The sequence below is a fragment of the Thalassophryne amazonica genome, chromosome 15 (genome assembly GCF_902500255.1).
Source record: "Thalassophryne amazonica chromosome 15, fThaAma1.1, whole genome shotgun sequence".
Taxonomy (NCBI): Eukaryota; Metazoa; Chordata; class Actinopteri; order Batrachoidiformes; family Batrachoididae; genus Thalassophryne; species Thalassophryne amazonica.
This window is the reverse complement of record NC_047117.1, coordinates 27,556,653-27,584,088: the sequence shown is the minus strand read 5'-3', so window position 1 is coordinate 27,584,088 and position 27,436 is coordinate 27,556,653. Positions and strand designations below refer to the sequence as shown.

Below are 27,436 nucleotides of genomic sequence, written 5' to 3'. Positions count from 1 at the left end.
AACAAACAGCTCAATACAATAAGGTGTGAGGGACACCACATTTACTGACTGTATAACTGTTAGTCACAAAATCTAACGTACCTCAGGAAGTGTGCTGACGAGCGTGAGACCTCACCCCCTCCTCTTTCACAGACTGTGCATCAAACCTGGACGTTTCTCAGCATCCGCTGCTGATGAGATGGCTCCCGAGACGACGATCTCACCCGTCTGGTCACAAGGTCGAGTCTCTGGCAAATACACACTGTGCACTCCAGTCTTAAATGCCAACATGCTCCAATCCATCCAGATGCACCTCAGCTGTGAGTCCTGACGAGTCGCAGGTGATCAGGGTGAGGTCCTGACAGCCTCAGCAACACAGCCACTCAGTCCCAAATGCACGCCACCTGGGAGGAAAACAAACAGACAAACAAACCGGCAGCCAGGCCCCCCCAGCCATATAACAGTGGCATGTGACCTGGCTATTTGGTTCCAGTGGCATTCAAAGCTCTAACAGCAGTTGGGTAGAAACTGTTTTAATGTATTTGTACTTCCTGTACTGTCTGCCTGATGGCAGCAGCTCAGAGAGTGGCCAGCGTGGGATGAGTCCTTTAGGATGGTGTTGGCTCTCCTGAGACAGTAAGAGCCATGAAGGTCTCCCAGGGTGGGTAGAAGGCAGTAGATGTTCTTAATGGTGTCACGAACAAATATCACAAAAATTGGGGTGACAGGAGGAATTTGCGGTTATGGGTAAGGTTACGGTTTCTTGTTAAAATTAGTGACTGAAAAGTGACCGCATCACAAAATAGTAATAGATTTTCTGATCATGAAAAAAAAAGCATGAGACTGGGCTGGTTTAACTTGCATCACTTTACTAGGAAACCAAACAATCAATTCAGTTTTGTACTCTATGACTGGATGCAACTTTTAAAGGTATAAAGTAAACAGACATGCGCATATTGACCTGGATGCCTGAGATTGCTGGAGAGCCTGGTGTAAGTGTGGCCTCCTCCTCGCCTGTCAGACGACATCATCAGTCTGCCAGCTGGTGTGACCCAAAACATTTCAGTGCCGCAGGTCAAAGGCTCCAGCGGGGATTTGAAGGTTCAAGTGCAGGTGACAGAGTTTGTATGGAACAGCAGCGAGAAGATGTACCTTCATAAAGGAGCTTTTTGCTCTCCCCATTAAAAGAAAGAACTTTTTTCCTGTTGCCAGTTAACCTTTAATAAGTTGGCTTCAGCCTGTAGTATTTTGGGCAGTGTGACTCCACCAGAGCAGGAAGAAGGCTATTTCAGGACGCGGCTGCAATATTTATCCACACTTCACATGAGAAGAGCTGTGGCCTTTTGCTTCTTTATGATTTACACTTGATGTTTGGTGTTTCTCACATCTCTGCGTCCATTGATCCATTGATGCAGTGCGGTTAAATGTCCTGAGCTCCGGCTATGCAGACTCTAAGCCCTGACATTGATTTATCCCTGTCTTGTCCAGATATCACTGTGCAGTAATGAAACAAAGCCACATGATGGCTTCAGGCAGGAATGTGGCGAAGCAATGTAATAGCTTTGTTAATCCCTTATCTAAGGCTGTGTCTCTCGCCTCTGTCCTCAGTCCCTCGCAACCACGGCCAAAACACTGTCCTAGGGATAGACTTTGACATCGAGCTCGGCAACACGGCGGATGAAGCGAAGGACGACCCAGGTAAACACAGCACATTTGACAGAGGCATCCTGCAGCAGCATGTTAAATGATGATACATGAGCTTTATTTTCAGCCAGCAAAATGAAAGCCAAAATCCACACCTGCAGCAGAGCCGCTGAGACGGCAGTATTACCGGATGTGTTCTGATTTGTCTTTACGTCATATCTGGCAACATGATGCCACATGTCACTATTAACATTTTACCTGCAGGATTAATTGAGGGCAGGGGTGGTGGTCAAGTGGTTAGTGCACTTGGCTTCAGTACGGAAGGTTCCCTGTTCAAACCAAACCCCCTGCCACATTTGTCCATGTAATGTGAAGTTGTGTGAGGAAGGGCATCCGATGTAAAATGTGCCAAATCAACATGCAGATCCACCTCGGATCTGCTGTGGCAATCCTGAGTGAAAACAAGGGAGCAGCCGAAGGGTCTTACTATGATCCTCCATGAAGGTTTTCAAACATTTGTTCTCCACTCATGAGCCCCAAGGCACATGCATAACGACCTGAGGGATTTCAGGTTTAACCGCCCCACTCCCCCTCCAAAAACACACACACACACACACACACACACACACACACACACACACACACACACACACACACACACACACACACACACACACACACACACACACACACACACACACACACACACACACACATACACACGATACATGTATGAGGTGCATTCAAAGCAGCATTCGACCTCATGTTATCCCATGGAAACAAGTGAAGCGTGTGACTTGTTTGGTGGGGATGTGTAGGGAACCTTCTTGAGAAGAGCACATCAGTTGCTAGCAGTCAGCCTTGGAGTGAGCATGTGTACTGAATACCTGTTGATTCTCATTTGCTATAACATGATCGAATGACTTGAGCAAAAGCATCAAAATTTGCCTAAAGCTTGGTAATACCTAAGTGGAAACCAATCACAAGATTCAGCAGGCTTTTGCCGATGATGTTATAAGTGTAACAAAAATAAATGAGTGGTATAACTGCTTAAAAAATGGGCACACATCAGTGGAGAATGAAGAATGTTCCAGTGGGCCATCCACAAGTCAAAATTGCCAGGTGACTGACAGAATAAGGACTTGTGACCATTGTGTCACCATCCAACTACTTGTGGATGAAGTACAGATTCAGTATGTTACTTTATGACAGAGGATTTGGGCACGTGGAGGGTGTCAATGAAATTCTTACCAAAGTGCCTACCGGTGGAGCAGAAGCAAGTGCATCTGGAAGTCTCGCAGGACATAATGGAATGTGCAAACAGCAACCCGACTTCCTGAACACTGTCCTCAGTGATGATGAGACTTGAGTTTACGGATACAACCTGGGAACCAAATTTCAGTCATCGCAATGGAAACATCCAACATCACCAAAGCCAAAGAAAGCACAACAGGTGCGCAGCAAGGTCCAAGTCATGTTGGCCATTTGACTCTTGTAGGATTGTGCATCATGAGTATATACCAGAAGGTCAAAATAGTAATAAAGAGTATTATTGGGAGGTCTTATGTCACTTTCATGATGCTGTGCCCCACAAACAACCGGATCTGTGGGGTGAAAAGTTGGCAGCTTCATCATGACACTGCACCCCCCCAGCCCACAATTAGCTCAGCTGGCCAAACATAACACTCCTGTGATTCATCAGGCTTCCTACTCTCCTGACACGGCTCGCTATAGTTTTGGCTGTTCCCCAAGATCAAAATGACACTAAATCTGACTTGATTTTGGTGCTGAGAAGACATCATGCAGAATGTGACGGCCCAGCTGGACACTGTTCCAAAAGATGCCCTCAACAAATGCTTCCAACAATGGTAGAAGTGTGAGCATTTCCAAGGAGACTACTTCAAAGGGGATTTGGATTTCAGACCCCAAGGTAAGTAATTGTATTTTTTTGCAGCCAAAGGTTGAATACTTATTGAATGCACCTCATATATATATATATATATATATATATATATATATATATATATATATATATATATATATATATATATATATATATATATCACCCAAATTAATTGATTGCTTCAGAAAAAGGATTTTGACACAATTAAAAGACAACTGTTCCTCAAAAAATGGGTTTATTGTTATTTAGTGCTTGGAACACCATGATGAGATATTGAGTGAACAGTAGGGATTCCTTGACATTGACAATGTTTCAAAATTACAACATATTCCAGCAACTAAATGAAACAGTTGCTTCAGAAAATAACACTGTCTCAGTAATCCTTAAAAAATTGAATGATAGATGTACGCCTGAAATGAATGAATAAATTTTGAGACATTTGCTTCAGTATATAATTAATCATTTTGAAACTCAAAAGAATGAGTGAACGAATTTGAGTCCCACGAAAAACTTGCCAGATCAAATTAACGTAGCAAACCCTGATGGAAAAACAAGAGAGCAGCCAAAGGGACTTACTTTTTTATAAAATACCCCAACAACTAAATGAAACTATTGCCTCAGAAAAAAATTCAGTCTTAAATATCCTTGAAACACTAAATGAAACAATTGCTCCTGAAAATGAGTTTCCATTTTAAACGTGGAGAGATTTGCCTCAGAAAATGACTGATCTTTTTGAAACTTCAGAGTTTAAGTAAATGTCATCACCATGATGATATAAGATGAAGAATCACACTCAGCCTTATTCTCATAAATATTTTATTGTTATTGGACCATGTCACACTGTGACACACTGATGATGGCTTTGGACTGAAATACGTTTGTGTAATGGACATGGTCCCGTAAAGATAAAATATTTATAAGAATGAGCTTAAGGGTGCAGTTCTTCACGTTATGCTGACATTCTTTTTTAACTCGCACCCGAAGTCATTTTGTTTTTGGAGTCAAGGACGCCTCCTTTGCTACATCACTATGATGATGACATTTAGTTGGACAGAAGGGATTCTTTGATTTAGAAGACAATTACAAAACACTCCAGCAACTAAATGTAAATGTTGCTTTAGAAAATAATTTTCTGTCTCAAAAATCACTGAAAAATACTCTTTCCAAATACTGAGACATTTGCTTCATCAAATGGATTGTTTAGACACACACAGGCACACACACACACACACACACACACACAAAGCTTCAATGTTTTGAAATGCTCAAACACCAATTGAAACACTTGTTTCAGGACATGACTGACCATTTGAAAATACTTGAAAAACTGTGATGAAGACATTCAATGAATAGTATGGATTTTTTTGATTCAGGAAATGGTTCCGTTTTGAAAGGCTAAATAAAATAACTGCTTCAAAAATGATTCACTGTTTCAAAATGCTTGAAAATCTAAATGAAACCATTTCCTCACAAAACGGTTGGCTTTGAAATGGTACATAAAACAATTGGTTCCAAAATTACCTGTTTTTTTGTAACGTTAAATAAGTCAAAGAATATTCATTCCTTTAATGTACTTAAAACAGTAAATGCAAAAATTACTTTAGAAAAGCTTTCAGTGTTTTGAAATATTCAAAACAAAAAAATGTACAAATTACATCAGAAAAGGCTTCAGTGTTTTGCAATATTCAAAACAATAAATGAAGTATTTGCTTTGCAAATGACTCACTCTGCCACAAATTCTTGAAACATGACAATGTTGCAGTATATAATAATTAGTTCAGAAATTAGTTCACAATTTTGACATGCTAAAAAAAAGCTAAGAGAGGAAAAATTGTTTCTGAAAATAATTCAGTTTTGAAATGCTTGGAAGGTTAAATAAAAATGTTTCAAATTGCTAAAAACACTCTCACATCAACACATACTGGATATTGGACACAGTTACCCCCCCCCCCCCACCCCGCCACACACACACACACACACACACACACACACACACACACACACACACACACACACACACACACACACACACACACACACACACACACACACACACTACCACAAATAAATTCCTGGCTACGCCCCTGCTCCACATTTTCCATACCACCAGAAAAATAGCAGCATTCATTCTGTCATACTTGCTCAGTATGATTTATTGATGTCAACAGCATGGAAATTAATTTGCCTAACGTTTCAGTTATGCGTTTATTTTGGTTCACAGTGCGTCATTTGACAAGCGGTGTCAAAAATGCTATTTTCATTGGCTTAGAAAATGAAGTGAGAAGTGCTTCTGGAAACCTATTTCAGGGGACAACATGATGGATGTTATTCTTATCTTCAATTTAATTTGTACAGTAATGCATGGATAAAAGTGCAGTTGTCTTGCTGTCGTCCCCTTAATGTTGTTGTCTTTGCATCACTGCTCAAACAATCAGAATATTACAACTGATGAAAACAGTCATGTATTATGTATATGCAACAGTCAAACTCTCATCAGTAAAACCACTCATATACACTAAATACTGATTTATTTTCGATGAATACATTTCCATTTTTCTTGATTTCCTCAATGCCGTCTCTGTAGACATTACAGCAAATATTTACTGTATACTTCATGCTCCGATTCATTAGATGAAGCTTCAACACCTCGTGTTAAGGTGTTGGTGCACACAGCATGCCCCATCTGAAACATTAGAGAGAGCAGGTTTGGTTTGTTGTTTCAAAAAAGAATAAATCTGATTTATTTTATTCAGATTCGGGGTATCTCAGCTGCTCCTTTGATGATGGTCTTTGTGGTTGGATCAGGGATAAAGACGGTGACCTACACTGGGAGACAACATCTGATCCTGCAGGTAATTGAACATTTCTACTTCATACTGGACCAGATGTAGCCATGTGCATAAATAATTGGACAGTAACACAATTTTGGTCATTTTGCCTTTGTACACCACCATAGTGGCGTTAAGTGAAACGGTCAAAATGCGACTATAGTCTAGACTGTACTTTAATTCAGTGCGATTAACAAAAATATCAAATTAACCATTATGGAATTACAGCCATTTATATACATAGTTTTCAGAAGTCATTAGTAATTAGGTAACAATAATAGTTATAAATATTGCAATTATTGTTCATTCTTGATGAAAATCCCCTGCAGTCAGTGAGTGTCTGACGTCTGGAACCCATGGGCATCACCAAATGTTGGTTCTTCCCTCGACATGCTTTGCCAGGCTTCCTTCAGTTGCTGCTTGTTTGTGGGTCTTTCTACCCTCCGTTTTGTTTTCAGTAAATGTAAAGCATCCTCTGTTGAGTTGAGGTCAGTTGACTGACTTGGCCATTGAAGAATAATCAATTTCCTTGCCTTGAGGAGCTCTTGTGTTGCTTTGGCAGGATGTTTTTGGACATTATCCATCTGCACTGTGAAGTGCCCTCCTGTCAGTTTGGCAGCTGAATCTGAGCAGAGAGTAAAGCTCTGCACACGTCTAAATACATTATGCTGTTTCCATCAGCGGTCACATCATCAATAATCACCCCTGACACCATTTCCTCAGCAGCCAGACACCCATGTCCATGCCATAACACTTCCACCATGAAGCATAATGAGCTGTTCCTCTCCTTTTTCATCATTCTGATGCATGTTAATCTTTGTTTTATCTGTCTAAAGAAAGCTTTTCTGGTAAATTCTAATCTGGCCTTCCTGTTCTTGAGTGTTGCGGCACCTTGGCACTTGCACGCATTTAACTCCTGTGCTGCCGTGCAATTCATCATGCCAATACGACCCGCTGTGTTCCGCTGGATGCGGCACTTTGTGCAGCTGGACACTGTGTTATGTAAAATAATTATTTTGTGGTGGATTAATCATTTGCTCTCAGAGTTTGGCGGATGAAACCACTTCTAATTTTCTCATGCGCTTCATGACATGGAGAATGCATTTGGAATCATCTCAACGGTAATTATTTATAATATTTATTTTATAATGGCTTGGTAAAACAGTTGCATTTTCATTCCTTCTCATGAGTATCTGTAAAATTATCTTAGATTTAACATCTCGTCATAATCATTCAGATGAACTGCGCTGTGATGCGCTGCGCTGATGCAGTGACTCTCAGTGAGTGTTCCTGAATTGTTTTCACAATGCTCAAATGTAGTTCACAAAATTAAAGCATGTCAGAGATTTTGAACATTTCAAAATTTTCTTCGCGCACTTGCACGCAGCCACATACAGTTTACAACCCCAATTCCAATGAAGTTGAGACGTTGTGTAAAATGTAACTAAAAACAGAATACAATGATTTGCAAATCCTCTTCAACCTATATTCAAACTGATAAAGTTTATTGTTGTTGTGCAAATATTTTCTCATTTTGAAATGGATGCCTGCAACACATTTCAAAACAGTCAGGATGGGGCAGCAAAATACTGGGAAAGTTGATGAATGCTCAAAGAACACCTGTTTGGAAACAGGTGAGTGTCATGATTGGGTATAAAAGGAGCATCCCCAAAAGGCTCAGCCATTCACAAGCAAAGATGGGGTGAGGATCACCACTTTGTGAACAAGTGCATGAAAAAATAGTCCAACAGTTTAAGAACAATGTTTGTCAATGTTCAGTTGCAAGGAATTTAGGGATTCCATCATCTACAGTCCATAATATAAATCAGAAGATTAAGATAATCTGGAGAACTTTCTACACATAAGCGGAAAGGCCGAAAACCAACATTGAATGCCCCTGACCTTCGATCCCTCATTCGGCACTGCATTAAAAACCGGCATCATTGTGTAAAGGACCTTACCGCGTGGGCTCAGGGACACTTCAGAAAACCATTGTCAGTTAACACAGTTCATCGCTACATCCACAAGTGCAAGTTAAAACTCTACCATGCAAAGCGAAAGCCATACATCAACAACATCCAGAAACTCCGCCACCTTCTCTGGGCATGAGCTCATCTGAAATGGACAGACGCAAAGTGGAAAAGTGTGCTGTAGTCTGATGAGTCCAGTTTCAAATTCTTTTTGGAAATCACAGACGCTGTGTCCTCTGGACAAAAGAGGAAAAAGACCATCCAGATTGTTACCAGCACAAAGTTCAAAAGCCAGCATCTGTGATGGTATGGGGGTGTGGCAATGGCAACTTACACATCTGTGATGGCACCATCAATGCTTATTTCAGCAATACAGTGCCAAGCCACATTCTGCACGTGTTACAACAGCATAGCTTCGTATAAAAACAGTGCGGGTACTAGACTGGCCTGCCTGCAGTCCAGACCTGTCACCCATTGAAAATGTGTGGTGCATTATGACACGCCAAATACAACAACAGAGACCTCAGACTGTTGAACAACTGAAGTCATACATCATGCAAGAATGGGAGCGAATTCCACCTACAAAGCTTCAACAATTAGTGTCCTCAGTTCCCAAATGCTTATTGAGTGTTGTTAGAAGGAAAGGTGATATAACACAGTGGTAAACATACCACTGTCCCAGCTTTTTTGAAACGTGTTGCAGGCATCCATTTCAAAATGAGCAAATATTTGCACAAAAACAATAAAGTTTATCAGTTTGAACATTAAATATCTTGTCTTTGTGGTGTATTCAATTGAATATAGGTTGAAAAGGATTTGCAAATCATTGTATTTACATTTTTTATTTACATTTCTTATTTACATACAGTTTTTATTTACATTTTACACAACGTCCCAACTTCATTGGATTTGGGGTTGTACAAGTTTACAATGAGTTTACTCTCAGGATCAAATTTGTGCAAGTGTCAAGGTACCTTTACCAGTGGTTTTCACCTTTTTGTAAACCCGCCGCATTCACATTCATGAAAGTGCTTCTTGATTGTAGACTTTGATGATGATACGCCCACCTCCTCCAGAGTGTTCTTGACTTGGCTAGTTCATGAGAAGGGGTTTTCTTTACCAAGGAAATAATTTTGCTGTAATCCATTTTAGTTGTTGTGTGGGATCTTCCAGGTGTTCTCGTGTTGCTTATTTCAATAATGTGTTCTTTGTTGTACCACTTTGTTGTTTTTGCTACTCCTAATGGTTTTGCTCTGTGTTAGTTTGTTTTGTTTTAGAGATAGGGTGAGAAGCTTGGCCATCCGTGGGGAGCTCGGAGTAGAGCCGCTACTCCTTTATGTTGAAAGGAGCCAGCTGAGGTGGTTCAGGCATCTGGTAGGATGCCCCCTGGATGCCTCCTTAAGGAGGTGTTCCAGGCACGTCCATCTGATAGGAGACCCCGGGGAAGACCCAGGACTAGGTCAATCAATCAATCAATTTTTTTTTTATATAGCGCCAAATCACAACAAACAGTTGCCCCAAGGCGCTTTATATTGTAAGGCAAGGCCATACAATAATTATGTAAAACCCCAACGGTCAAAACGACCCCCTGTGAGCAAGCACTTGGCTACAGTGGGAAGGAAAAAAAATAATCTCTACACTAGGTGTAGAGATTATGTCTCCACGCTGGCCTGGAAACACCTCGGAATCCCCCAGTCAGAGGTGGTCAATGTGGCCCGAGAAAGGGAAGTCTGGGGTCCCCTGCTAGAGTTGTTGCTCCCGTGATCCGATCCTGGATAAGTGGTTGAAGATGAGTGAGTGAGTTAATTATTCAACAGTTTAAGGCCTTTGAAAATCTATCTATAAAGCAAGATGCATCTGTGTGAGTGCGAGTATGTGGCTCGCATATCTCTCTGACTATTTGCCAGATCGGCCTCAGTTTTCTGATATGGCTTGCACATGGCATGATGATGTGCATCCTTTATTATGAAAATGTTGGGAATTCATTTTCAAAACCTTTATTTTGATTAACATTATAACATTCGTGCTTCCAAGATGGCATGGCTCACCTATGTTACCGGTAGCAGAGTTGAAGAACATCAGAGAGTTCATGTTGCTCGCACTTTTCACAATAAAACATTTAATGCCAGCATCCCAGCAAATACTTTTACTGTGAAATGCATGCTGTCGGTGTTCCTTGTGACTGAGTGTAACTTGACAACATTAAGGAAATGTTAGCTAAAATCCGTTTTCTGCTAATACCAACAAATTTCCCACTATTTGTACAATGTTTCAGTAAGTAAATAAGCTGAATAAAATCTTATATTTTCCCATAATTTGTACAACATTTCAGTACATAAGCTGAATAAAGTCTTATATTTTCTGTCAGTTCAAGTTTAAATAAACTGTGTTAAGGAGGCGGGGCACTGAGGATTTGCTGTTTCAATTATTCTAAATGTTCTGTTTAGTTTAGTCTGAGTCTCTTCCAGTAACCTGTTTAATAGGAATCCTTTTATTTTCGTATAATTGATAATAAAACTGATTTTTAAAAAATACTATACTCAGATAACAATATAACATAAGTACACCTCTTTGTACATCCCACCTTCAAACACAGTCTCATACAACCATTCTAACCAGCTCCTAATTTTTTTTATAACAACATAAACTTCCAACAGGCACTGCACTAGTAGATGTTGTAGTAGATACTGCCCCTTACCAAGAACCAAACCATTACTTTCCTCATTTTGAGTTTATTAACCCTCTGGGGCCGATGCCCTCATATACGATGGCTAAGACCAAACTTTACTAAATTATAAATAACTTTTTAATGATATGAGATAGAAACTTACTTTTTTTGCTGAAAAGTTAACTCTGCGTACTTTTGAGCCAGCCATCGACCATCTTTGTACTCATCATAGAAGCTGCGTGATGTCGTGCACAATGTGAGTGTCCAATCGGAATCGGTTCACCGTCACATGGTTTTCCAAAATCCAATCATAGGGCAGATTTACCACACGTGAAAAGCCAAAGATCGTTTTCCGGAGTGATATGTTCCTAGTTGGCCCATTTTAATAGCCCCCTGGGTGCTCCAATAAGTTCATACTATTGGGCTCCAATGCACCCTGCGCCATTACGCATAGCGATCAGTGAAAGCAGACGGAGAGCCTCTGATGACAATGTCACATGCTCAAACAAAGAGTGTGTAACTATCAGGATTGCTCCACTAGTTTGCATGTGAATGTTGCTGGATAACTCTGTTGCTTTCTCGGCGTAAAGCACTGTTTACCATATCAATGGAGCGAGGGGGAGGGCTGTTCCTCAGATTGTAAGGAGCCAAAGTGGACCAAAGTGTGAATGAAACCTGCTTGAGGAGTAGCACAGAACACTCCAAAAGACAGTAGAATTAGAAGTTTGTGATGTAACCTTTGTGTAATAGCAGACAGAAATTGCTTTGAGATGAGACAAACAAAATGCATAGACCATTTTGTATATATTGTTCAAACTGTGCATTTGTGTTTACTGTTTGAAACTTTTTGTTGTACAGTCTTTCACACAAGACCTCAAATTACCTTTATAAAGTGTCAAAACAGTTGTTTATTATTATAGTTTGCTGTGTGTTTTGAATAAATGTGTGTGGAAAATTATTTACCGCTTTACTTTTTCCTTTCTTATTTCTGATTGTAAACCTTTGTTACACTTATAAAACACAACAAAAGCATATATATTATGAAAGCACAGGTTGTCCTGAAAAAAAGAGACCTAAAACTTGATTGTGGGATGCAGGGAGAGCTGTTAGCAGAAATAATAAAACATTTATGCCAGGCGAGTGAACTGTCCAAAAAATGCCCTCAGACCCCAGAGGGTTAAAAGGTCACGATAAAAACCAGGCCTGGGACCATCACAGACAGTGTCCATCTTGTGAAGCCCCAGAAAATGCCTCATACGGCACTTTTATGCAATGTGGGCGTTACTGTGGTTGTGGTTTAGTCTATATGTTACTGGCTCTCACAGACAGGGGGAGCCCTCCCTTTATCTAAAACTTGTGCATACATAATTGAATTGAAACTTAACTCTTGTTGAAAATTTAAAGTTGGTTCTAGACACTTTTAAACAGATAACAAAAGCAAACACTTGATAGCTAACAGAAAATAAGGAATTAGCACAGATATCTAACAGACATAAAAAATGGTTGTAATTGTGAAATGGTTAATGTGATATTTTGTTAAACCCTTTGAATTAAGGGGGAAAATCTGCATTTCAATCATATCATGACTGCTTCATTTAGAATCCATTGTAGTGGTCTACACAGGCAAAATTACAAAAAAAAAAAAATGATGGCACTGTCCGAATACTTACGTACCTTATGGTAAGTAAGCTCTGTTTGTCTGCCTCTTTCTTGTATTTGACAGCACTGAATGGGAAATGAGAAGAGCTGTGTTTGTTTGCAGTGTTTCTAGCGTGCGCACATACACACAGACCATCTGCAAGGCTCCGTTTTGTTTCACTCAATTTGAGTTCAAGGTGAAAATGAGTTGAGAGGTTTTTTTTTTTGGTTTTTTTTTTGCGAGGATTACCGCGCCACGCTACAAAGCGATGCAAATGAGAAGCAGATTACGCCGCACGCCAGTGAGACCTGTGGATGACATTAAATAGGAACATGACACTGTTTTTCTTCGGGCTTGGACGAGTAGAAGACGTAGTGATTTATGCTGGAAGCACTGTGCAGGAATTAAAAGCAGCAGCAGATTGGCGCAGTTTAAACAACGCTACTCTCTGCCAAGTGACTTGGGTTTACATTTGCTGGTGTGCTTCAAAGCCAAGCCTCATTATAACAACTTTATTCCCACTCATTAATGCAGATAAAGATTTTGGCCAGACCTTTCAGCTTCCCAGAAAAGGACTTTAATCATGGACTAATCGCTTCCTGATGGTGAGATGCATACATAAGAGGCACTGCTTTTGATTAATTGAATATTTTAAATTTGAGCATTTGAACACCTTGATATCTTTAGGATATATGTGTTTTAATCTTGCAGGAAGACCCTGGTGACTTGCAGGGATTTTCTAACACCCTCAGAAAGTTGTGTGGCATATAATGACATGCACATATATCTGTAAGGAGCACTATGACTATAAGTAATGCAGAAAGCCTCCTCCTGATACTTACTGCACCCCCAGTGGTTAACACCAGCGCCCGATTTGCTGGATCAGCAAAAATATGTCAAACATTAATTAGCTATTAACCAGAAACTCTTTCTGCTTTGAATTTTTATGACTGTACAGTTCTACTATCGCTATTAAATGAAATTTTTAAAAGTTCAATTTAGCCACAAGCAAGTGGTTTTATATTAAGATGAAGGAGAATACATAAAGTGGAACATCTTTTTTCCTCTGATTTCATCACTTCTATAGATAGAGATGACTTAAAATAAAATATATATTAAAAAAATGAATGGTAGCTGATTCGTTCTATTTCAGTGACCGCCCACCCCCAACCCATACCCTTCTTTTTTAACCAGCTCACTTTTTATATATAGCACCAAATCCCAAAAGACATCTTCTCAAGGTAATTGTAATATTGTAGAACAAGTCTAGACTCTACTCTGGGGATGAGTATTGATAAGATTTTATCGATATGGATGCCATTATTGATTCCGCTTATCAATCCGATTCTTTATCGATTCCCTTATTAATACCGCCTGTGAATTTTTCTGTGTACTAAAAGTAGGCTTTACAGGTTCTCTCCGTCAGCCACATTTTATTAAGTCTTAAAGTAAATAAATATGAAATTGGCCACTGGGCTCCTTGATCTTTGAACATAAATAAAACTTAATAAAATCTGTACATGATGGAGCCTAGATCTCTGGACATGAATAGAAATAAACAAATTCTGTAGTTTTTGTCAAAAGCATTTCTTTTCAGATATTAATGAGACAAATTTAATTCCATAGCCTCAGAGCTGAGCTCTTGCAGCCGGCTGCGCTGCACGTCAACATCAATGTAATTCATAAAAAAAGTGGACGTCTCATTTTGTGAGAAAAAAAAAAAGATTTTTGTCAGTTGTAGTTTGTTGTCTGTATTACAACGTTTGGAAAGAGGTGTCACTTGATTTAAAATGGTGATTCTTTTTGAAGTTATTAATTCTGACCGAAATCTGCGTGGCTTAATTACAACCATTAAGCTGTGCACTTAATCCCACAAAACAGAGGAACGGAACAGAGGATGATTCTCATTTCTTGCCCGCAACAAGACAAGAGTCCCAGTTAGTGACTTTAATTCGCACAAAAGTGACTCAAGATTGACATCTTCAAATGGCTTTGAAAGAGGTTAAGAAAGAAATTATGTAACTGCCACTTCTGAAAAGCAGTGAAACAGAGAACCAGTGAAGCAGCGGGTTGCAGCGTGGCTTCATTGCTTCGAGCTTCAAGCAGACCCACTCAAGCAGAAGTACCAGGTTTGCAATCAACGTAGAGAAATGATCATTTTCCCAATAAACACCCTCAAAAACAATGGGCACTCCAGTGTAATTTGAACTGAAGGACCGATAAGGGAATCATTAAGCAAAAAGGCTATTGATATCAGTGGATCGAATCATTATTTAATGATTCTTGAAAGGAACCAGTTTTCGATACCCATCCCTACTCTGGATGACATGTATCCAGAGACATGTATGCCACCGCCAAGAATAGAGTCTTGGAGATGTAATGGAAAATGTTCAGATGGATGGACAGAGGAGGTCGCTCTTGACTATATCACCCATACTTTGATTGGGTGAATAATAAAGGCGGAGAATGAACTGACTGTTGAAGGACTATAGTAGACTGGTAAACGGTAATTCTGTTGACAGAAATACCTTGAGAACAGCCTTTCTCATAGAATGGTCCAGGTGTTCCGTGAGCAACCTCTAGCGGTCTCTGAGTATGGTGGTAAAATCTATTTTAAATTTATTGTTGTGAAAGTGTAGTGACACAGACCCACAACAGGGGGCGCAAATGAACGGTCAATAGATGAGCCAAAAAGTAACAATTTAATGTTGTGAAATGTGCACAACGAAATACAGACAATCTCAGAATATAATTACAGTCAAATCACAAAGGTGACGTGTGGGCAGGCTCGAGGATAGAAGACGTCTGTCCTGAGAAGAGCCGGAACCACACGATTTCTGCCGCCACCGAACCTGGTGAATACTGGAGCCGCCAAGTCCCGAATTCCCAGGTGATCACCGTCCCCGACTGTCGGATCTGGTACTGCTGGCGAGAACAAAGACAGTCAAGTGTAGGTGTGTGCACACCCAGTAACAACAACGGTGGGAATGCCACCTCCACCTCTCACTCAATACGCTGATGAATTTACAGTGATCCCTCAGAGGCAAAGAGTGCCGTCCTGCACTCACTCAGCCTCCACAGGAAGAGGGACCGGTACTCCTGCAAACACTCACAATATACAGCTTATAAGTAACACAAATGGCTGAGGATATTACCTCCAATGAAGTACGATATCTCGGCAACGAGGTGGAGATGACGTCTGGTCTTTATGGAGTGAGATGATGTTGAGTAGATGGGTGACAGCTGTCAAGAGATACTGAGTGACAGCTGTCAACCCCGGCTGTGTCCGTGGCGGCAGCGCCCTCTCGTGCCTGAAGCCCGCACTTCAGGCAGGGCGCCCACTGGTGGTGGGCCAGCAGTACCTCCTCTTCTGGCGGCCCACACACAACATTTATATCATATTGCAAGTGAAAAGTGTTTCTCAGACTCTTTAAAAACACCTCTGGAGTCCAATAGATAGTAGCATATATGTATTATTTTTATTATTACATTAATTCATGTAAATTATTATTGTTTTTGGATATTTGAGGAGTTAGGTGGTCTGCAAGGTTTTTTGTTTTGTTTTGTTTTTTGGTTGGTTTGGTCTGTCTGAAAAAAATTGAAAAACACTGTTTTTTAAAGTGACACAGGGGACATTGTACAAATAGAGGGAAACAAGTGACATGTTTATGTGGCTAAACTGGATAAAGACGGAGTTGAAGAGAGAGAAAATAAGAGAAGACTGGAGCAGAGAGGAGGGAATGAGACAACCAGCTTATTGTAGGACGTCCTTTGACAGGCGAGGCGAGGCAGTATGATTTTTCATGAAGCCTGGAAGCTTTCTCAGAGATGTATGTTTGAGTAGTCAATGAGCAGTCACAGTCCAATCCCTAGCTCCTGCTGTCCTCATCGTCAGATTGTGTTTGCTCTTGTTTTTGAGCATGATTTGAAATAACAATAATACAGTGACATCTATAGAAACTTTATGTTGTGCTTTCAAGAAGCAGAAGAAGTAACTGAAGCAACTTGATATATACAAAGTAGTGTAGATGTCAGTGATGTAAAGTCCCCTGTTAGATCAACCAAATACCAAAATGTTATAGGAAATACTTTAAAACTAAATATATTTAGTAATTAAAATAGGGTAAAACTCTCAACTCTCCTGTCCAAGAAATAAAATTTTCTTTGCACTGGGTTTTGTGCACATTTTGTTTTTCTTCACATTTTTTCACCTTGGCATGGGTCCTGTTGTATTGTCTTGAGGTTAGAGGTCAGGGTCAATGATATTATACAAACAAAACAATCAAGCATTAAATCATATGGGTTTACCAGAGATTTAAAAGATGCTGGCCCATTATTAGTCATATGCACCATATCAGCATAAAAATGTCTACAAAAAAGGTGTTTACTAAACAATGGAAAGTTGATAATATCTGAAAATCTGTCAACAGTGCTTCTTGGTGATTTTGGAGGAAATAAGAACCAATCAAACAACTGATCCCTAAAGAACCAGTATACAAATAATGAATGTTTTGAGTTCAGTGGTACTAATATTTAATGAGGTGAAAGCTGGAATGTTCCATTCAATGAGGCAACCTCGCTGAATGGAACATTCTAGCTTTCAGCTCATGAAATATTTGTTCCATTTAAAGAATGAAAAAACATTCATTATTTATTTTATATAATGGCTAAAATAGATCCTTGTCATTTGATATTTTATTAATTTATAAACAACAGAAACGGGAATTCCATTTGGTGTTAGACTGGTGCTTAACAGTCCAACACAAACTTTAAACTGCTGTCCAAAATTGCAAGGATGTAGTCCGTCATGCAACCTACTGACTTCATGTACTTAGTCTAGTGGAAAATTAGGCCACAAATTTCTCCAGCTTTTCATCCTAACAGCTCTTCATGCCTCCAGATGGCTTAGGGCCCTGTCCCACTGGGGAGAGGATTAATTGCGCATGAATTGAGTACACAAATTGCTGGCGTTCGTTGTTGTCCACAACAAAAATGGCCAAAAATGACAAATGTCCCAGTATGAATTACGGATATATTAATAATATATAGCGAATATATGATGAACAATCACGGTTATATAATACATGTAGTGACGAAACTGATCCGACACATTGAGATTATCATGGCAGTATTACGGGTGTATTATGAATGCATCTCGCGCGTGTTGTGCGTGCACGGCATCTGCATTGCGGTCATAAAAGAAGCACACTCGGGCCGTCGGCATCACTATTCACACCAACAATACAGCCTCTGGAGCATTTGCTGGACTTGGACAAGTTGATCACAGAGTGTTGTCATGCGAGGGTTAACTGTTCATGAGTTTGGGGAGTGGGAGGGGGGAAGCCACTCTGGGTGTGAGACAGTGTTTTGTTTTTTGTTTTTTTTTGAGAGTGTCACAGAAAACAGACGTCAATGTGAGTTGTGGATAAACAGCAACTCTTCCTTTTGTTGGTGTTAAATTAAAGTCCTGGATTGCAGCAGCTACATCTTTGTGGATTTACACAGCGGGACCAGCACTGACTGGCAGGTATGTCACTTTCTGCCACATATAGCACTTTGGGTTTACGTGACATGTTTGTTATGCATTCACAGATTGTCCGCAAAGCAGATGTAATAAAAACGCTTTATTTGTGGCCAATTTGTATGTATTCGCCACAACATATTTTAGTATGTGATGTGGACATGATAGCCACGATATATATCTGTTTTACACACTGTCCCGGTCCGCTGCCAAGCCGCAAATCCCCGTCAGTTGCGGATATCAGCGGTTAACGGGAGTTATACAGCGCATAGAGTGAGTCATCCACATTCAGATTTTTGAACAGCTCAAAAATCCTGGCTGTGGATATGCGTGCCTCTGCGGATGATCATGGGCATGTTTGGATGACGGCTGACTCATACAGGCATGTTACACGGATATTGTGGATGTTTGGCGGATATGGGCCAATTTTGTGCGCAATCCATACGCAAATCCTTCTAAACACCAGTGGGACAGGGCCCTTACAGCGTAGTGGATTTGTTTTTTTTTTTGTGTTAGAAGAATTAGCAGCATCAAATAGCTCTTTGAAATCATTGTCTGTCAGCAAAACAAACTCTGCTATGTTTAGCTAAATGCGGCCCCCCGGAGTGTGAGCATGCGTGGTGGTCAGGCATGCAATAGCACATTTCATATAGCACCAAAACTCCATGCTATTGCATGGTCAATGAAACACAATGGCAAATGGTACAGATAATCCATGTCACATGACATACAATCCACCAATGAAATGATGAGGATCCACTCAGCTGTTATATAATACCAAATAATACCTATCAACATTTTAGAATTGTAATCCGGAGTGTTTTCTAACTCTTCCTTCTCCAACCAGAGCTAATAAACCCAATCAGCTATGCTCAGCCAATCAAGAGTTGGGAGGCACCAGCGTCAGATAATCATGTGTTAGAATATCAGGTAGACATGAAAACATGCACAGCAGGTGCTGTCCAGGAACAAAATTTAATACTCCGACATTAATCTCTTTCCTTCACAGGCGGGAAGTACCTCACCATTCCCGAGGTAGGCAGCAAGAGGAGCGGACGAGGAGCACGATTGGTCCTACCTTTGACGCCGCCTTGGAACGATGGTAATCTGTGCCTGTCGTTCCGCCACAAGCTGACCGGCCACCACGTGGGCATGCTACAGGTGTTTGTAAAGAAGGGAAAACAGTACAGTCCAGCAGTTTGGGGCCGGACCGGTGGAAACGGCTGGAGGCACACCCAAATCACACTGTGGGGAACGGGCCTGGAAAGTGTAAGTCTAAAATTTCACAAGTTCAGATAAGAAAAGTTAATATTGTATAATTCTTTATTCAAATGAAATGAGAGCAGCGGTCTGCATTTGTAAAACCAAAGAATACTGTCTGCTTTGAATAGAAAAGGAGTAAGTACACTTCAATCAAAAAAAAAAAAACTGTGTACGCCTCAGGGGACAGCTGCAGTTTGGCAGTGATTACTCTGAAAAAATTTTAATCCATTTCCAAGTAATTTCCATGGATGAACTTGGATTCACTCAAGAAGACAAAATAGTCACTTGATAATTTGCATTCGATATTTTCAGAATTTAATGCTATTTGCTCTTCACAACACTGTGGCAACTCAAGTCTGGGCTCCTGGATACCAACCACCCAGGGAAACAACCAATCCATCCCCACCTCTCAAAACTAACCATTTACAGTGAGGAAAATAAGTATTTGAACACCCTGTGATTTTGCAAGTTCTCCCACTTAGAAATCATGGAGGGGTCTGAAATTTTCATCTTAGGTTCTTGTCCACTGCGAGAGACATAATCTAAAAAAAAAAAAAATCCGGAAATCACAATGTATGATTTTTTTATAATTTATTTGTATGTTACTGCTGCAAATAAGTATTTGAACACCTGTGAAAATCAATGTTACTATTTGGTACAGTAGCCTTTGTTTGCAATTACAGAGGTCAAATTTTTCCTGTAGTTTCTCACCAGGTTTGCACACACTGCAGCAGGGATTTTGGACCATTCCTCCACACAGATCTTCTCTAGATCAGCCAGGTTACTGGGCTGTCGCTGAGAAACACGGAGTTTGAGCTCCCTCCAAAGATTTTCTATTGGGTTTAGGTCTGCAGACTGGCTCGGCCACTCCAGAACCTTGATATGCTTCTTACAGAGTCACTCCTTGGTTATCCTGGCTGTGTGCTTCGGGTCATTGTCATGTTGGAAGACCCATCTACGACCCATCTTCAATGCTCTAACTGAGGGAAGGAGGTTATTCCCCAAAATCTTGCAATACATGGCCCTGGTCATCCTCTCCTTAATACAGTGCAGTCGTCCTGTCCCATGTGCAGAAAAACACCCCCAAAGCATGATGATTCCACCCCCATGCTTCACAGTAGGGATGGTGTTTTTGGGATGGTACTCAGTGTTCTTCTTCCTCCAAACATGGCGAGTGGAATTAAGACCAAAAAATTCTATTTTGGTCTCATCTGACCACATACCTTTCTCCCATGACTCCTCTGGATCATCCAAATGGTCATGGGCAAACTTAAGACGGGCCTGGACATGTGCTGATTTAAGCAGGGGAAGCTTCCGTACCATGCGTGATTTTAACCCATGACGTCTTACTGTATTACCCACAGTAACCTTGGAAACAGTGGTGCCAGCTCTCTTCAGGTCATTGACCAGCTCCTCCCGTGCAGTTCTGGGCTGATTCCTCACCTTTCTTAGGATCATTGATACTCCACGAGGTGGGATCTTGTATGGAGCCCCAGTCCGAGGGAGACTGACAGTCATGTTTAGCTTTTAGCAAGCTAGTTTCTAATAATTGCTCCAACAGTTGATCTTTTTTCACCAAGCTGCTTGGCAATTGCCCCGTAGCCCTTTCCAGCCTTGTGGAGGTCTACAATTTTGTCTCTGGTGTCTTTGGACAGCTCTTTGGTCTTAGCCATGTTAGTAGTTGGAGTCTTACTGATTGTGTGGGGTGGACAGGTGTCTTTATGCAGCTAACAACCTCAAATAGATGCTTCTAATTTGGAATAATAAGTGGAGTGGAGGTGGACGTTTTAGAGGCAGACTAACAGGTCTTTGAGGACCAGAATTTCTGCTGATTGGCAGGTGTTGAAATACTTATTTGCAGCAGTAACATGCAAATAAATTATTAAAAAATTATACATTGTGATTTCCGGATTTTTTTTTTTTTTTTAGATTATGTCTCTCACAGTGGACATGCACCTAAGATGAAAATTTCAGACCCCTCCATGATTTCTAAGTGGGAGAACTTGCAAAATTGCAGGGTGTTCAAATACTTATTGTTTTCTTCATTGTATCTGCCACAGCCAGATGAAATGTGAGCGTCAACTTGGTGTTGTCTAGCCGCCACAGTCCTCAACAATGCGTACTGGATCATGTGTCTATATTGTCTTGCATACAGTTTGAACATGCTCAGTCAAATGGTTCTGTACCAATTAAGGTCTATTTTTCTAGGGGATCAAATACTTATTTCATGCAATAAAATGGAGATTTTTTTTATTTCATTATTTAAAAATCATACAATGTGATTTTCTGGATTTTTTTTAGATTCTGTCTCTTACGGTTGAAGTGTACCTACGATAAAAATTAAAGACCTCTCCATTCTTTGTAGCTGGTAAAAAATCTGAAAAATTGACAGTGGATCAAACTTATATATATATATATATATATATATATATATATATTTAGATAGATAGATAGATAGATAGATATAGATATATATATTGTGTGTGTGTGTAGTCAGAATACATTGCAAAATTTGCATTGTAAATTTGTAGTGACCTCAGTGTACACTGTGTTGCTGTTCACCAGGTTATCCTGAAGGGGGAGCGTGGGCGCGGCAGGAGCGGCAAAATGGCTGTGGACGACATCACCCTGAGGAAAGGCTCCTGCACAGAGGAGCACAATCTGAGGAGACTGTGATAGAACTGACTAAAACCAAAGGAAAACAAGAGGGAAAATCATCTCAGAGAGAATTGACTCTGGTGTGACTCCCCCGTTCTTGCTGATCCTCTCCCCCGCCAGCCGTCTGTGAGCAAGATCTGAAAACTTCTGCTTCTGTGTAACTGTGGGTTTCTCTCTTTCTCTCCAGTGGCCATGAATAAAAAAAAGAAAAAAGACTGAACTGAATCAAATGGGCGTATCCAAGCAGCACACCCCTGCCTTCTCACTCCATCACCTTATTACTCAGAAAGGTGCATGTACCTACTTATCATGGAAATGTCTTCTGCCTGACACAGCCGTGGCAGCCCTCCAACCTCGCAGCCAGTCACAGGCCTACAATCGCTTCATTTCTTCCTGGAGAGAGAAGTGTTCTCTCACCAAGGAGTTTGATTTGGTTTGGCTTTGATCCCACAGAAACACAACTTGTGTTTTATTGCTTTGATATTAAGATCTGTGATGCTCGTTTTCACCAATTTCATCAGAAACTCACAAAATTGGGATTCTTGTTTTATCACCCAATACAGATTACAACAAATCTGACAGACTAACAGTTAAAACAAGTACAGTAAGTTTCCAAGCGTCCACGGACTGTGCAGCAGCCAAAACAGTTGATGCCATGCATGCAGATGGCATGCATTCAGTTACCAACAGCACCTTTGACTTTGTGAGGGTTCATCCACTTGTTCCAAAATATGTCACTCAGTATTAACCCAAGGGCATATAAAATGTCACTGCCTTCAAAATATTCTTTACTTAAGTCTCGAGCTTTTGAGTGATCTAAAAACTGGTCAAAAGTTTTTAGATTTGAAGTCTTGTAAAATCTCAGTTAGTTGTCAGTAAAACTGGAAACAGTGTATAATTTTTTCATGATTTTCATGATTATCAATGTTACACATATATTACACAATACATACAGTATATACTGAAACTATATATGTAGTAATATATGGGAAAATAAATGAATGTACATTTATGGTAATATGAAGTCCTCTATATGCATAGAAATGATTTATATATTCCTATTAATTCATATGAATATACATGTTTAATAATTAACTTTATTATATTGTACTACATATATAGCATTACTATACGAGGTCTATTAGAAAAGTATCCGACCTTATTATTTTTTTCAAAAACCATATGGATTTGAATCACGTGTGATTGCGTCAGACAAGCTTGAACCCTCGTGCGCATGCGTGAGTTTTTCCACGCCTGTCGGTTGCGTCATTCGCCTGTGAGCAGGCTTTGAGTAAGGAGTGGTCCAGCCCCCTTGGCGGATTTTCATTGTCAAGAAATGGCGGAATGATTTGGGCTTTTTTCCATCAGAATTTTTTCATAAACTGTTAGAGACAGGCAGCTGGAAACCATTCGAAAAATTTATCTGGCTTTCGGTGAAAATTTTACGGGCTTCACAGAGAATAAGGAGTGTTACTACAGCTTTAAGGACGGCTTTAAGGACGCTCGGCACGCCGCGCTCCGTGTCGCCATCGAGAGCCACAAACCACCGGATCATTTCTAAACGGATGGCTCTGTGGATCCGAGACTGTCGTGTGCACTTTCTCTGGTTATCACAAGAGCTGGACATCAGCCATTTTCCAGCAGATTTCACTTTTAACAAGAGATTTTGTCATGGAAAGCCGAGCGGAGGCTTCGCGCGTCACAACCGATTTGCTGATGGAGCAAGACAAAGGAACACCTCCGTTTTGGTCTCACAGGACGGCTTTGAGATGGCGTTCAGACAGCTGTCGGTGGTTTTTCCATCGAGTGATTATCCGAGAAATTGTGGATGTGCCTGGACATGCCAGAACATGTCCCATGAGGCTTCATCACGGCATTGCTGTGCGCCATGCGGCAGTGCCGAGACGCGCGAAGCCTCCGCTCCTCTTTCCATGACAAAAACTCCTGTAACAGTGGAATGTGCCGTTCATTTCCAAACTTCATCACAGCGTTGCTGTGTGCCATGTGGCACTGCCGCGACGCGCGGAATTCCTCCGCACGTCTGTCTCAATGTGCCGAAAAAGTGCTGATGTCCACATCTTTTCACAATTCCTGTGCTAGTCAGACGACGTCCCGGATAAAACACAGCGTCCAGTTTGGAAATGAATGGCACATTCCACTGTTACAGGAGTTTTTGTCATGGAAAGAGGAGCGGAGGCTTTGCGCGTCGCGGCGGTGCCACATGGCGCACAGCTCTGATGGAAAAAAGCCCAAATCATTCCGCCACTTCCTGACAATGAAAATCCGCCGAGGGGGCTGGACCACTCCTCACTCAAAGCCTGCTCACAGGCGAATGACGCAACCGACAGGCGTGGAAAAACTCACGCATGCGCACGAGGGTTCAAGCTTGTCTGACGCAATCACACGTGATTCAAATCCATATGGTTTTTGAAAAAAATAATAAGGTCGGATACTTTTCTAATAGACCTCGTATAACAAGAGAACCACGCTCAGAGTGCAAATCTCCACAAATGCTAGTTTCCAATTCCACAAATTATTACTTTGGAAAAATTTTCAAGGTCAAAGCCCTGTTAGAAGTGACTTTTCACAAGTTAAAATGTAATACAAAATATAGATCAAAAGGGCTTTTCAATGTTAAAATCAAATGTCTGCTAAATCCGCAATACGGATCATATGCAGATCAATCTTAGCCTATTCACTGACAGTACCAGTTTGCACTTCATTGTCACAAATGAGAGTGACTGAACGTTTGATTGAGATATAATGCAAAATGTACACCAAATGGGCTTTTCAATATTAAATTCAAATGTCCACAAATTCCACAGTCTGGATCAGATCCGGATCAAACTTTGTCAGTTGATAAAGGATACCATCCTACATAAGGCTCTCAAATATGAAAGAAATTTGATCTTTTTTGACAGAGTTATGATTTTTTTGAGCATTTCTTCAATGTTAAAGATAGGGATTTTTCCAAGATTTTTCCTGATTCAGTTCTTGCCTGTCAGGATAAGAATCTTCTGTAAAAATTTCATAAGTTATATGAAAAACTTAATTGTCGGAGGTAATAATGGTGGGTACTTCTCCCTTATAAAATGATCCAATGCATTATACTTTTATGATGTAGCGAGCCGATCAGGTGTGATTTGATGCAATCCAAAACAGTTCTGTGTTAAATGCTGACCTTCATTTTCCATGATAAATTATAATCAACCAAAGGTGGAATTACCACTAAATTCATAATTTATAAAAAGCCAGGGATCTTCTTCAGATTTTTACTTTTGTGCTTCAGAATGATGGCGCTGCCACTCCTTGCTTTTTGTTCACCACTAGGGGCAGCACGACAAACACTTTGCTGTGTATGCCAGAAAGCACAGCATAGCAAAATTTCCTTGTGTTGAAATTCATCAACATTTTTTGAACTCCTCTATTTTCTTCTTTACTACGTCCTCCAAGGATGTAATGAAATCATCTGTGTTTATTTATTTATTTGCCTGTCTGTCCTTTAGCAGGATTACATCAAAACTACTGCACGGATGTTGGGGAACTTTTCACCATACAGTAGATATAGGCCATGAAAGACTCCATTAAATTTTGGAGGTCACTTTAAATAGGCTTTTAAGGATTACATCAAAATTACTCCAAGGATTCTCATCAAATTTGCACTAGAAAGAGATATTAGGCCATGGAAGACTCCACTGAATTTTGGAGGTGATCCGGATCCAGATTCTGGATCAGAATTTCAATTTGTATGCTTCACTTTGTCAGATTTTGATGATTACATCAAAACCACTTAATGGATTTTTACCAGATTTTCACCACACATTGGAAGATGCCATTCAGTTTTGGAGGTGATCTGGATCCTGATCTGGATACTGGATCAGGATTTGTCTTTGTAGACTTTTAAGGATTACGTCAAAACTACTTCATGGATACAACTTCACGATGTAAAACCAAGATCAGGAAGACACTATTTTGTTTCAGTTTGTGAATTAGAGGTCAGATTGCAACATCTTGATCAGTTGGACCATCATTCTGGATCAGTATGCAGTTATTGCATTGTGTTGTGGAATCCAGATCCAGGTAAATTCAAGGCCATGATTTGAATCACATGTTATTTTGAGTCCTTGTGAACCTTTGGTAGACGTCAGAAATCTCAGATCTCTTATGATTCAAGCCTAGTGTGCTGGAGGGAGGAGGCGTTGGTGTGTCAATCAGAAGTGATGTGGATATAAAGCAGCACGGAAGGAAAAATGGGCATTTAACAAGTGCTTAAAATGACTTTCCCATTCTGAACGTGCAAGAGTTTAGCTCTGACCTTTGAACATTTCTGAGAGTCTGAATAGGCCATAAGGAGCAGAATCACAACTTCACTCAACCAATTATTTTTTCAAAACTTATTTTATATATATATCTCACTCCAGTATCCATCACGGAAAGCTCATGCTATCAAGATTGTATACAACTTTTAATATTCGAGCAGCAATTTGCTGCTTCCTTTCCTTTTCCCACAGATAAAGAGGGTGACACATAACAGCACTGCAATACACACCAACAAAGAGTGCCCACAACAACAACAACAAAGGCACCAACAAGGACTTAAAAAGAGAGAAAAACAACAAGCATACAAATAGACAAGCAGAATGTAGACCATGCCCATGGAGGAAAGGAGGAAAACAGGACGAGAGTTGCAATCCTATAAATACAGGTGAACCCTGTTAACTCGCACATTCGTAAATCGTGATTTGGCTTCACTCACAGTCGATTTGTGGACCCACATGAATTTAGACTACTGCATAATATACTGTATATTTTTTTGGTCAACTTCATTAACTCGAGATTTCAGATAACTTGTGGTGCAATTTTGTGGACCCCAACTCACGCGAGTTAACGGGGCTCAGCTGTATGCAGAATTTCATGAGTTAATGTGTATATTGAGAAAATATTGACTGTATGTGTGCCTGTGTATGTGGGAAAGCTATGCATCCATGTGCTTCATATGGAAGATAAATACAGATGTGTGACAGTGTTCATGCTGGTGAGGAGTTGCTTCTGTGTCACATGGACCCTGAATTGAGATTTGGCCCCATGATGGAAATGGCAAGCACCACAGAACAATCTGCTAAAGGTGAGGTAGGATAAACAGTGGGACAAGACCATTACCACATGCTGTCAAGAGGCAATCCTGAGGGACTTCAGACCAGGCATCCAATGAAATAGTAGCCCCCCGCCCCAAATACATGGGAGTGAAGCTGTCCTGTGATCATGAGGCACAGGACACATCCCCCCAGCCCCAACACCCAACAGGATTCATAATCCCATATAAGGAGTGGGCCAATGCACCTTCTGGGACAGTTCATCGGCAC

General features: G+C 40.5%; 1 protein-coding gene across 4 annotated transcripts in view; it reads left to right on the top strand.

Moving 5' to 3' along the window:
• The window catches only part of npnta (nephronectin a), a 198,362-nt gene extending 176,077 nt beyond the window's left edge, over positions 1-22,285 (top strand). For all 4 annotated transcript variants that reach the window (XM_034187626.1, XM_034187627.1, XM_034187628.1 and 1 more), the window contains 4 exons: positions 1,588-1,677; positions 6,280-6,378; positions 19,162-19,421; positions 21,981-22,285. In XM_034187626.1, coding sequence (XP_034043517.1) covers positions 1,588-1,677; positions 6,280-6,378; positions 19,162-19,421; positions 21,981-22,091 — 560 coding nt within the window. In that variant the 3' untranslated portion in view covers positions 22,092-22,285. The remainder of the gene's footprint in view (positions 1-1,587; positions 1,678-6,279; positions 6,379-19,161; positions 19,422-21,980) is intronic.
• The last annotated feature ends 5,151 nt before the right edge of the window (positions 22,286-27,436 follow it).